The following is a 12,668-nucleotide window of genomic DNA, read 5'->3' on the forward strand; positions in this document are numbered from 1 at the left end:
TTTTCCCCTCAGTGTGTAGATTTTGCTGTCAAGGCTAGACAATGGTGTTTTTCTTGTAAATGGTGTACGCATCAACCCCCCCCCTCCCTACAGAGGGTGGTTGAAGGCCCAGCAGAGTGTGCTGGATAGAGGCAGGAATAGAGATAAGAGTCTGATGGAGGTGTCCTTTGTTTTAAATGATTTTTTTTCTTGAATGGGAGGAAATTATTACAAGTTAGTTATCTTATGTTAGGATGTAGATGATGGATCATTCCTACTGCTAATCTTTAAAATGTGACACGATTTGTTTTGTCAGTCAAAATGTGCGTGGTTTTGTTGTGACTAAGGTGTTAGTATTTTCAAATATTTATCTTTTGGTTTGTTTTTGGACCAGACGAATTTGGTTTAATGTTTAGGATTAAACCAAAATGCCAGAAATAGGCTATTTGAACATCAGCTTATTTATTTTCTGTTTTATTTTTGATGATTCATTGATTATCTTGCATGTGAGTTGTTCTGATGTGGTTTAAGCTACCCATCTGGTGCCCTTACTTGTCCAGAACAAACAACTATTTGGGAATACTCTTTGGCCAGCTGGGAAAACCCGGTTGTGGGAAGTGAACAAATATTACCGTCCCCTCCCGCCTCACTGACCATGTCAAGACAATCAACTCCCATCTGTTCCGTACAAGGCCTTTGTCAGCACTGGGTAGCAATTAGTGAACTCAGTTTGTTAAATAAGGGTTTAACATGATACTGGCTGCCCTGCTGCAAATTAATGATCCAATAAAGTATGATGAGCCTGTAATTTGACTCCTAACAAGTTGTTGCTCTTGCTCAGAGGCACACTATGGAATTGATGGGTAAATCTGTGGGGAATCTTCATCGTCCTCCCGGTTAGTGATGTGGGTAATGCAGCCATACAGAGGAATGCAGAGAAACAGTGTGTTTATCTCTTTGCATCTGCTGCTGATTGGAGATGGAGCCTGGTTTGTTTTCATAATCACTGTTTGTTTTATGTATCTGTCGGGGTTCTGACTGAGCTTTTTATTGCTGCACAGTGTTTACAGCATATGGTCCTGTATGCTTCCTCAGAAGGGATGTGCGTCTCCATCACTGAGGTCAATGCGATACGACATATGACATATGAAGCGACTACCAATGTGACACGATACAATTCACCCTTATTGATTCAACACGGTGCGATTCAACGTGATGTGAAAGAATGATGCTATTTGATTTTATTTCATAAGCATACAGCAAATCATAAATTACCTTAAAAAAGTGCGATTTTTATTTTACATATTTGTTTCTAGTACTGCAACCCAGTAAGCATCTCATTTATGCTGTTTCTGTTTGACCTCAAAAAAACAAACACTTGGACCGTTCACAAACAGGCCTTTTCACAAGTGCTTTGTAGCGTAGTTTTCTCTATCTCCAGTTTGAGTGCATATGCGCCGTGACCCAAACGATTACTGTCAAAATAGTTTGATAATCCACTTACTCCAACGTGCGGAACAATAATTCTAGAGCATAAGTTCCACCTGGAACGTTTTGGCGGTGCGCCACTTAGCTGTAGCATGCTAGCACGTTTGAGAAACAGTTTAGAGAGGAGGAATCAATCTAAATATCAAATTATTGGTCACATTTCTAAATAATAAAGGCATAGGACATCTACTAATATTTATTTACAAAGATGTTAGAACTGATGCGTTGTGATTTCATCCCAAATTTTATCTTGTGCAAACTTTTTTTAATCAGGGCAGTTGCACGGTGAATGTTTATGCCGGTGCACCAATGCGAACCAGTGAATCTTACCATCTCTATTCCTCAGCCGTATTTAGCATTGTGTTTTGCTGGGTTTTTGTTTTTAATTAGGTCTTCAGTATGTTAAATTTAGCTTTTTCACATGTGTTTGTTTATGAACCGGTGACGAAGGGAAGTTAATTGCTGTGGTCTGTAATTCACTGAAAACATCTGGTCAATTCTCTGTGCATCTCCTCTTATCATATTGAACTCGACGGGTACGTTTTGTCCTGTCAGCAATGATCATCAGGCGTGAAGTTGTATGTCAGACCAGTCTAAAACAAACCATTACATAAAAATTCCATTTATACACTTTCACTCAAAGCAGCTTTTTATACAGGAATGCAAACATTTCAGCTGTGCGAGCCTGGTGAGGCTCAAACTATAAGAACAATGACAGTACAATGCTCTACACATTTTAAAATAACAACCCTCTTCTCTTTCTCGTCATTCTTTCCTCAGGTCAATATAATTCCCATCATTGCCAAAGCGGACACAATCTCCAAGAGTGAGCTCCATAAGTTCAAAATAAAGATTATGAGTGAGCTGGTGAGCAACGGCGTCCAGATATATCAGTTCCCGACAGACGATGAAGCAGTCAGTGAGATCAACGCCTCCATGAATGTAAGTTATGTTCTCATGCACTCATTAAAAAGAGTTTATCTGTGAGAATGCCTGTCTTTTTTTTTTTTTTTTACCTCTCCTTATCTTTCAGTTTAATGTAGACTATAACATATGCCCAAACTTGTAGCTTGTGCCTGTGGCGGTTAAGACATGTTGAAAAATAATGCCAGATGTTCTTCCCTTTTTTACACACACAAGGATATTTTTTTTGAAAGTAATAGCTTTTATAGACTTGCAACACTCACAATTTTCAGATTCAAAAAGATATCCGCATGCCTACTGACATAGTAACACTGTTTTAGCACCACATGTGTTACACATCTGGTAATGGCAGCATATGTTGACACCAGTTTATTTGCTTTTCACACAGACGCTGAAAAGTAATGTTTCTCTTATCTAGACACTTTCCACAAATCTCTTAAGTGTATACAAGTGAAAAACACAAAAAATATTTGCTTATACTAGCTAACTCTGGGCATGTGCTTGGACATACAGTGTATGTAAGCATTATTCATAGTATAACAAAAAAATTGTGTGACCCTGGTCTCGGTTTGAGTGCACTGATTCTCCATTCATCCATTCTTTCCATAATAAAAAATGAATTTACGAACTTACTGCCAGCGCATGCTTCCCTCCAACTCTCCTTATACTGTATGTTCATTTGCACATTTTCCATTGTCAAAATAAACCTGCTTATTTAGAGGATACTGAAAAGAAACTCCATGCAAGCACAAAGACATTTTCTTCAGAATATTAAGCCTTTTTTAGTTCAGATTTTATAATGGGGATGACGTATAATCATGCCGTGCTCAAACACACACCCACACATGTACAAATGCACAAACAGTAATTAAAACTACATTTGGTTCTCCCAGGCACAGTCCTCGTACAGTATCCCCCATCTATTCCTAGGCGGTTACATCAGCGCCCACACTCACCAGCTCGTTCCTCTGCGCTGCAACCAGCCAGCTGGCTTTAACTCGCCACCTAATTTTTGAGGTTGCATGTCGGGCATGTTTTCCCAATGATGCCTCACTGTGGATTCTAACGAGGCGTAGTAGCTCTGAGAGCAATAAGAAAGTGTGTGTGTGTGTGTGTTTAATCACTTCAACAAAATAGGCCTCTCAGCCTCAACTGAGCCACATGTTGAACTTAAAACAGAGCTCTGGTGCAGCTCGTATGTCAACATGCTCACACTTGGCTCTGGTGTGGTCTGGTTGTGAAAGATAAGAGAGGTGACAGACACAGTGACAAAGGTTTTATTTGAAATTAAACACTCGTTTATCATTTATTTTGTTGGTTTATTATCTCTGCATATAAACATGTGTGTAGTTAGTGAAATATAACTTGTGAAACAGTTGCTGTGCTGTATAATATAAAGGAAAAAACTCTAAGAAAGTGTAATCCAGAAGCCTGCGGGAGCCAGGAATCAGCCTCCACGGTTACATGGCTCCAGTTACACCTGTGACCCCTTGACCTTTCTGACTCTCTGACCTTTGTTCCTGTACAGGCCCATCTGCCTTTTGCTGTGGTTGGGAGTGTGGAAGAGGTCAAAGTGGGCAACAAAACAGTGAGGGCCAGACAGTACCCCTGGGGTGTCGTGCAAGGTGAGAACTATTTACAAGCAAATGAATCGGGGTGTGTGTCTTTGTGTGTGGGGGTGTTTGTGTTTCTCAAAAAAAACACATCAGTGAGTTACATGAGGGGTTCAGCTAATGTCCAACTAACAACTAACATTTATCGTAAGTTCATTGGACAACTAAAGAAAGGCTGATGTTTTAGATACACAAAGAGAGGCAGTGCCATTAAAATGAACAAGTGTCAGTTAATTATTACTCAACCACATCCTGCCAGTCATTACTAACTGCTAAGGATTTTGCTGATCTCTGTTCAGTTACAGTCATGTCTCCTCTTGCCCTGAATAGCTGTAAATTGTAAATCATTTTTGCCCTGTATAAAGGTGATGATGATGGTTAGTTTTTTATATAGACAAGCTGTCAGCTGCCGTTAGGTTGCTAGGTTACAGGTGCAGGTATATAAATAGGTGAATGAGGTGGAGTGACACATGTAGAAATGTGGGAAGGGAGCTGCTCAGTTCATCATAACGTAATGTCAGAATTTAAACATATGAGTTATATGAGTTTAGATACACAGTGATTCTGAAGGGATTGTATTGAATTGTGTGTGTGTGTGTGTGTGTGTCTGGCAGTGGTCATGTTTGAGGAAGTTCAGTATTTTTTGCCTAATCTCATTCTGGTCTGGTTCACTCCAGTTCAATTTGTGCAATCATGTGGTGGTTCCACAATATTGTGGTCATCCCCAACTAGTTGGTGGGGAATGGAAGTGACAATAAAACCCTCTGACAGCAAGTCTACACCGTTAGACTAACAACAAAATGTAATGCAGGTAAAAAAAAAAAAAAAAAAATCATAAAAAAACAGTGTTTGGTCTATTTTATAGGACACACTTCTTGTTTTGAGGATGTTTTGGACTTGTAGAGAAAAAGCACGTCACAATCGACAGCTGAGCCAGCAAGGCGTCTTTCAGTTTCCATGCTGCAAGATGGCAGAGTGGCGAGTTTATCCCACAGTTTTTCCAGTTTATTTATACCCTCTCTTTTAATGTGGAGTGACCCCCACAGCTGTGAGCGTGACTTCATGCAGAGTGACACTGCAAAATGAAAGGCGAGCGGGTAGAGATTGTTTTGGGAAATCGCCAGCGTGCGTTTGTGTGTGTGTGTGCTTGTGACGTGTATGGTGTTACATGTCTTGTCTTTGCGTCCATGTAATGTATGTTTCTCTGCCTTATTGTGTGTCTGCGTGCAATGCTTTGCCCATAGAGATGTCACCTAGTGTGTCGGACATCTCTGTTTCCCACAACTCATCCCTCTGTGCTCGTCAATGAGGGTAAACAGTTTAATTTGATAACGTCACAAAGTGATGTGCTGTGAGGATATTACTGCTCAGTTGGGAATTACGCTGTATACTCTCAGGGAAGCTCTCACTCCCTCACTCCAATCCCTCTCCCTTCCTTCCTTCCTTCTACACTTCCTTACTCCCTCCCTATCCCTTCTCCCTTCCTTCCCTCCTCCCTTCCTCCCTCCATCTCTCTCCTTTCCTTCCTTCAGTTTACTGCTCTTGTGTCCTCACCATCTCCTCCTTTCCTCTCTCCATTAACCGCTGACCACTCCCATTCTCCAACCCTCAGAGGACGCTCTGTGGTTATTTATAAAGCCTGCTGTTTGTCTCCTGGGTGACGGATTCCTTTGGACCCCATCAGTCACCATGAAGCTTTAGTCCAGTCCAGTAAAAGACAGAATAGTACCATCTACAAAAAGTTACACGGGGTTTGCTGTAAGCGCTTTTCTTTTGGGTTTGTCTCATCATTTTGTCATTCCTCAGCAGCAACTAACAACTTGTAGATGTCAGAAGGAAACAGGTCTTGCAGACTGTAAAATGTCAAGAATACAAATGTGTTAAGGGGTAAAGCAACGTGAAGATTCATCATATCAAATCAAAGTCAAGTCGATTTAGTAAGAAGGAAATTATTGTCATGTTCCATCAATGAGGCTGGAAACAACAATATCCTGTCGGATGATGCAGCTGTGTTTCCATGAGCATCCAGAAGTCCGGACTTAAGGGATGTAATACAAGAGAAACATTTAGCTTTTACTCAAGCGTACGTGCAAACTGATGGCTCACCATTCACGCAACACGCTTTGTCACAGTATCCGAGGACAGAGGCCGAGGAGGACAGAAGTCTCTGTGTTTTACGACACTCGAGCCGACTGAAAGGAGGGTCTGTGTTAATGGAAACAATTTGTAGATGCCAGATGTCATATAGATGGGTTATGGTGACCTCTCAAAGAGCCATGAGAAATTTCCATCGACTTGAAGGAAGACAGAGGAAGGCCTGTCTGCTGACAAAAAGAGTAATTGAGGGGGTTTCTTTGTGTGTGTGTGTGTGTGTGTGTGTTTATCTTCCTTCAGAATCTTGATGCTCTGTTATCTCTGAACTCCAGACATTTGTGACATATAGCAGACCCCTGTTATTTCTTCTCCTCAAGCTACTGTGTGTTTGTTGTTGTATGTGAACATGGATTTTATTTACTCCTTACTTTGCATTTGTCACAATATGGCAAATGTATGCAAAACCACATAACAGTAATTAATGTGCAGAGTGATTAACTGAGAATCAGGATTCTGAAATCATCAATGCATCCGCACTAGCTTTATGCTAACACATAATCAAGTTTTTTAGCACCTCTGCTAGTTTCACTGATATTTCCACATATATTTTCTTAGAAGACAGACATAGCAGTACTTGGCAGTTCTTGAAGAAAGGGAGTTTAATGGATTCTTTTGAAATGAACAGATTTGTGCTCTGAAGGTCTGTACGGACAAAAATGGTGTGATGATTCAAATATTAAAAATCTTATCAGTGAAGGAAGTGTGCAAGTTATACCGAGTGAATCTGAGACACAAATTGTTGAACATGCAGGCTTTCCCTAATCTGTGTTTGGCAGTTTAAAAGAAGTTTTTAAAGAATAATTCATTTAAAGTTTGCTAATAACTTACACATGTCAAACATTATTTCTCAAAATATTACAAAAAACATCGAGGCACATGATCTGTCCGGGACATGTGGTTAATTTTTATATTCAGTCAAATGGCCGAGGGGCAGTCTGTCTGCAGAATGATGGTTTCATAGACTTTCATTTAGCACATTTGTCTATTTTCATTCATTTTTGATAATTGTATATTTATTTGAAGCCATGCCTCTGTTTCCCTTTATTTATATGTCTCCGATCTAACACTGTTGTGTCTCAACGAGTGTATCTGCAGAGCCCTGTGCTCGAATATCTTGAAGGCTCAGTGCTGCAGTCAGTCAGTGTGTTGGACCTCATTCAGCTCTCAGCAGGGAGCTGGTACACAGGCTATTAGATGCCAAATGAACATCCAGTTTCAGTAGCCTGGATGCAGCCTCAGAGAACAGCTCATGTCTTTTTTTTTTTTAACTCGTTTTCTTTTCCCCCACTAATGATGTGGTTAACCAGCAAATTTGAGTAAAAATAAGAGTGAATGATTCATACAGCTGCATCACCACTGTTATTTCACGCTGTTTTGTGTCCAAAAGTGTTAATGTAGACAAAGGCGACTCAGTGGCTGTTTACTTGCTTTTTAAAACTAAGGAAAATCTTACTTTTGGCTGGTATATTTGGGTTGTTTAGACACTTTGACTGTGTTTTTGTATCATTTTTTTGATGCTACATTGTGCTTCACTGTCACACTGCAGGCTGCTTGCCAAGCACTTCTGAGGAGAGGCTAAATGCCATGCTAATTGGGCTTTTTCAATGTAATTCTTGGCATCTTTACATCCAGAGAGCTCACAGGGTGGTATTTAAACACAACATGCATCCCATTCCCACCTCCACTGCCACCCCGGGGTTTATGGCATATGCTCCACCCCCTGAAAGGTCATGTGCTCTCACTCTGCTCGTGCCCTCAGTTTCTAAACACATATATCCGAGACAACAGAGAAGCTCTTTATAGCATCTTCCTGAGTTTTACTAACAAGTTGATCACATTAGCTTCCTGAAAGGAGGAAAGTTATTTTTCCTTTGATAACACGTCTGTTTTATTGAGTCACTCTTTTCTAGTTTTGCCAAGATCAGTCATACGATGTGTCAAGTTATACACTGAACCACAGCTGCTGCAGTTTGTGCTCCAGGTTTTGACTGCTTTGCAAAAAAAAAAACTGGAACTCTTGTGTGTCCTTTTAAAAATTGGAGGTGATTTAGCATATCAAATAATTAGCAGTTTTCCAAGTTTCCACATAGAATGTGAGGGTATTATCAAGTCTGTAAAATGGAGGGAAAAATAACGTCAAGAAGGAAAAACTTTATTTTCAAAGGGAGGAGTGTTTTTTTTTTTTTTTTCCTGAAAAAAGTTCAGAATATGACAGCTGGTAGAAAAGATTCTACTACCACCATTATTGCAATATTATTATGTCACAACCCAGCTCAAGGCCGGACAAATGCGGTGAGACCACACGAGTTGTAACTAAAAATAGATTTATTGTACATAACTAAAAATATAAATGAAACTAAACCAAACATGGTGGAAGCCAGAGAAGTGAGGGTAAGCGACTGACTGCCATCAGCTTATATTGAAGCCTGTCAGTCCAAGTGAGCTGGACGTCCCTGACGACCCAACTCTGCCCACCAGGTTCCCGCAGGTAGAGGATAAGGAGTCTGTCCAGTGGGGGCCACTTGTTTTATCCAGACTACTTTCTCCAAGACCAGAAATTGATTCACAGTCCGTACTCTGGTTGCTTTTCACATTGACCTCCGTTCTGTCCTCTAAGAAGGCAGAAAAAAAAACTAAATTTTTATTCACAGAGCAGGCCATATTGTTGCAATGGAGTAAATGAAGTGACCTATGAGTAAAAGCTCCAACAGAATGGAAATGACGCCCAAGGCATAATCCCTCCCTCCCTCCCTCCCTCTGCTGTCAGTCTGTCAGGCAGGAAACACTTCCTGCCCTCTCCCCACCATGAATTCATTTAACTGTGAGAATCACTCAGACATGAAACTAAAGGGAAGTTGTTTGAGTCACTCTACTATTTTTACTCAAAAATGTTTGACATGAAAAGCGCAGAATATTAATCCTCAACTTCTGTCTGTTGGAAAAGTATGATAGATTTGGTTTAATTTAATTGCAGAGAATGCCAAATGTGATTTATCCAGTGTGCATACTGCTTCACATTCCTTTAGAGATGTGCTATGATTCCCTGCTTTTGAGAGAGAGAGAGATGGAGAGGGAGGGAGGGTTAACAGGGTGACAGATGGGGTGTTAAAGTAAGTTAGAGACAGTGAAAAAGACAGCCGGAGCGCAGAATGAAAGTGAGAAGCAAAGAGTCAGACCTTAAAATAAGACACGACTGCACATTTGTAGCTTTCCTACGTGCTGATTCATTAACCAGTTTTTCCATTTTTAGCTCTGATGTGCTTATTCATTAACCAGTGTTTCAACACCAAAGCAGAATGATGACTTTGAGTTAAAAACGGTGGCTCGTTTTAGAAATAACTTGACAAGCAACCGCCGTCCTAATTCTGGCGTATGTTTTTCCCCTTCAGTCGAGAACGAGAGCCACTGCGACTTCGTAAAACTCCGAGAGATGCTGATCAGAGTCAACATGGAGGATCTGAGGGAGCAGACCCACGCCCGCCACTACGAGCTGTACCGACGCTGTAAGCTGGAGGAGATGGGCTTCAAAGATACAGATCCCGACAGCCAGCCGTTCAGGTAGAGTGGACCTCTAGTTAACACACATACAGTTATATACAGTACCTGTATACTGTATATATTACTGCATATAATACCTAATCTAATTCTGTCTATTCTCACACTCTGTCCTTTTTTTTCTCTTCTCTCCAGTCTTCAAGAGACATATGAGGCCAAAAGAAAAGAGTTCTTGGGGGACCTGCAGCGTAAAGAGGAAGAAATGCGGCAAATGTTTGTCAACAAAGTAAAAGAGACGGAAGCAGAGCTGAAAGAAAAAGAGAGAGAGGTCAGTGTCTGCAAGTGGAGCGAAGGTTAAAGATACAGTCACAGATATGTCCACATACAGTATGATGACACCGGACAAAAAAAAACAAGCTTGTGCTGTCCCGAGCCTGCAGGTCACGATGTATTGATATACACACGTGGAATGCAGTAACGTTGTTTTTATCATTACCGTTCAGTATAAACACAAAAGACGTTGCATCTGTGCAGTATCAGTACAAGTAAATGATAATACAAGACAAAATGATGGAGGCGGAGGCTTAGAAATGTGTTTAAATAAACATCTTTTCTTTTTAAAGTTTAGTTTTTATCAGTGAGAGTTAGCTTAACTGTTGCTATGGATGCTTTAAGTTTAATATACCTTGTGTAATGACTTGTAGCCATGTGACTACACAAGTGGCCGTGTTAAAACATACTGTATATATAGAACAGGTCACTCTAACGGGTCTGAAAGTCCCCCTCTACTCAAAAATGTGTTCTGCTTATTGTTACTTCACTCTGTTGTTTAACATTCACCGTGCAGAGTTTAGAAGACTGCTCTCGTGTGCTCTGAGTTTAAGATGTGTACAAGGATAATTTTGTGACATCACGACTAGTTTGAAAGCTAAATCATGGTCCAATATGCAACTCACACAACGTCAAACCTCACTGAGAACGGACTTTTTAGGGAAACAGGAGACTTCTGAGATCTCGTGTCCAGCAGTAAGCATATTCATAGATTCTTGATTTTTTTCAACGTGGGAGAAGGAGTCAATGTATATTTAAGACATTTTAATGTGTGGAAAAAACAGACACTCAATTATTATTGAAGGCTGAGTATTTTCATATGTCTGAAAATGTGTCTGTAGGGAGTCTTTAAATGTTAAATATTTACTCTCTTTTTTTATCTCGACCATGCCTGAAGGAAATACCTCTTAAACTTATAAATACTTCACTATATTCACCAGCTAGACGCTAACTTTGTCTGCCGTTTGGAGCCGAGCAGGTAAGTGAACAGTGGGATTATCAAAACAGAGCTGCAGCCCTGAAAACCAAACAAAAAAAATCCAAAACAGACTCTGTAGAGCTGAAGAAAACTGCAGAGTTGGGTGATAATTCTCCACATTAAACACGGTGATTAGATTATTGTTAATATAAAAATGTCAATTAGTGCAGCTATAAATGTTTTTTTTTTTCTCTCTATCACCCTCTCAGCTGCATGACAAGTTCGAGCAGCTGAAGCGGATGCACCAGGAGGAGAAGAGGAAAGTGGAGGAGAAGCGGAGAGATCTAGAGGAGGAGATGAACGCCTTCAACAGGAAGAAGGTGGCAGCCGAGACGCTCTCCTTATCTCAGCCCCTCAAGAAAGACAAGGACAAGAAAAAGTAAGCCAGTCCTCTCTTTCCAACACTTAACTCCTACGCCCTATTCTTCTTCCCATAGCAGGAAGCTGCTTTTTCCAACCCGACCTCTCTTTAACTAAGACTGAATTCACAACAAATCAGACGTTGTTGCGAAAACACCAGTCCTCCCATTTATTTTGATGGGTGTAGTGCGTTTAAGGCTGCAGCGAGAAAGTTGAACCAGAATCAACTTTTGGAGAAATGCAACTTGATGTTGTTGTGGCCAATCACAGCCAGCGATCAGACTGACAGATATTTCTCTTTGTTTGATAACATTAAAAGTAAAGTTAGACTTTGCTGACGGCTTCAAGAGAGAGACAGATATACATAAATACATAAATACATAAATACATAGATATACTACATATGATTAATATATATCAATACTAATGTTATGTTAATGTTATTTTGTTTCATTGACTCTTGATGCTTTGGCAATATTATTGTTATGACGTTCATACTAGTAAAGCAAATTTGAATTTGAGAGAAAGAGAAGCAGAAGAGAAGCTAGAGAGTGAATTAAAAGAGCGAGTAGTGGAAGTAAGAATGTAAATGAGAAGAATAAATTATTATTTTCTGATTGTTTCATGGCGGCTACAAATAAACATGGCCACACCTCCGCACGACCCTGCGGATGTTCGCCGCAACGCCTGATTTGGTCTGAACGCAGCCTGATCCTGTTGTCTTTCATACTGTGCATTAAATCTTAAAATTATTTCCTTTTGGATATTTGCTTTTTTCCACTTCTCTCACCTTTTGTATATTTGTTCTCTAACCCTGTTGCAAGTCTTCGAGCGGGAAGTTTGCATTTCGCTAAGACCTGTGGCAAAATGTCACATTTATGAGCCTATAATTAAATGTACTGTGCTGTTGTCAACCCATCTCCAATACACAAGCGTTTCAGCTATTATAAAGACCTGGCATGTGTTAAGGAAACTTCCTCCCCTCTTTGTCCTGCCCGAGCTTAACATTTCCTGTCCTTTCACTCTTTCCTTTTGCCTCGCTCTAATTATTCAGGATACTCAGGGAGGAGGCAGTGAACTCACTCACTGAAGCAACCAAAAGCTCTGCTTTTTAAATAGGTGATGCAGAGTACAGCTCACACAGGGCAAAATGATTTTCAATAGGAGAATGCTGATTATGCCACACAGGTATAACTAGAATACAGGCTTTTCATGTGGTAGCTCATTAACTACAGATCATGCAAATTTCAATTTACCGCAGACCATTTTCCAAGGCATAAGTTTCTTTATTTTTTACCTTCCAGACAGTCATTGGTTTCTACTTATTTCAGTACAGTGTGACAATT

General features: G+C 40.2%; 1 protein-coding gene across 1 annotated transcript in view; it reads left to right on the forward strand.

Moving 5' to 3' along the window:
• Positions 1 to 12,668, forward strand: part of septin8a (septin 8a) — a 33,845-nt gene that overhangs the window by 16,818 nt on the left and 4,359 nt on the right. The window contains exons 5-9 of the mRNA XM_067608503.1: positions 2,248 to 2,409; positions 3,920 to 4,016; positions 9,548 to 9,716; positions 9,849 to 9,981; positions 11,172 to 11,341. Of these exons, the coding sequence (XP_067464604.1) occupies positions 2,248 to 2,409; positions 3,920 to 4,016; positions 9,548 to 9,716; positions 9,849 to 9,981; positions 11,172 to 11,341 (731 nt within the window). The remainder of the gene's footprint in view (positions 1 to 2,247; positions 2,410 to 3,919; positions 4,017 to 9,547; positions 9,717 to 9,848; positions 9,982 to 11,171; positions 11,342 to 12,668) is intronic.

The sequence above is a fragment of the Thunnus thynnus genome, chromosome 13 (assembly GCF_963924715.1).
Source record: "Thunnus thynnus chromosome 13, fThuThy2.1, whole genome shotgun sequence".
NCBI lineage: Eukaryota > Metazoa > Chordata > Actinopteri > Scombriformes > Scombridae > Thunnus > Thunnus thynnus.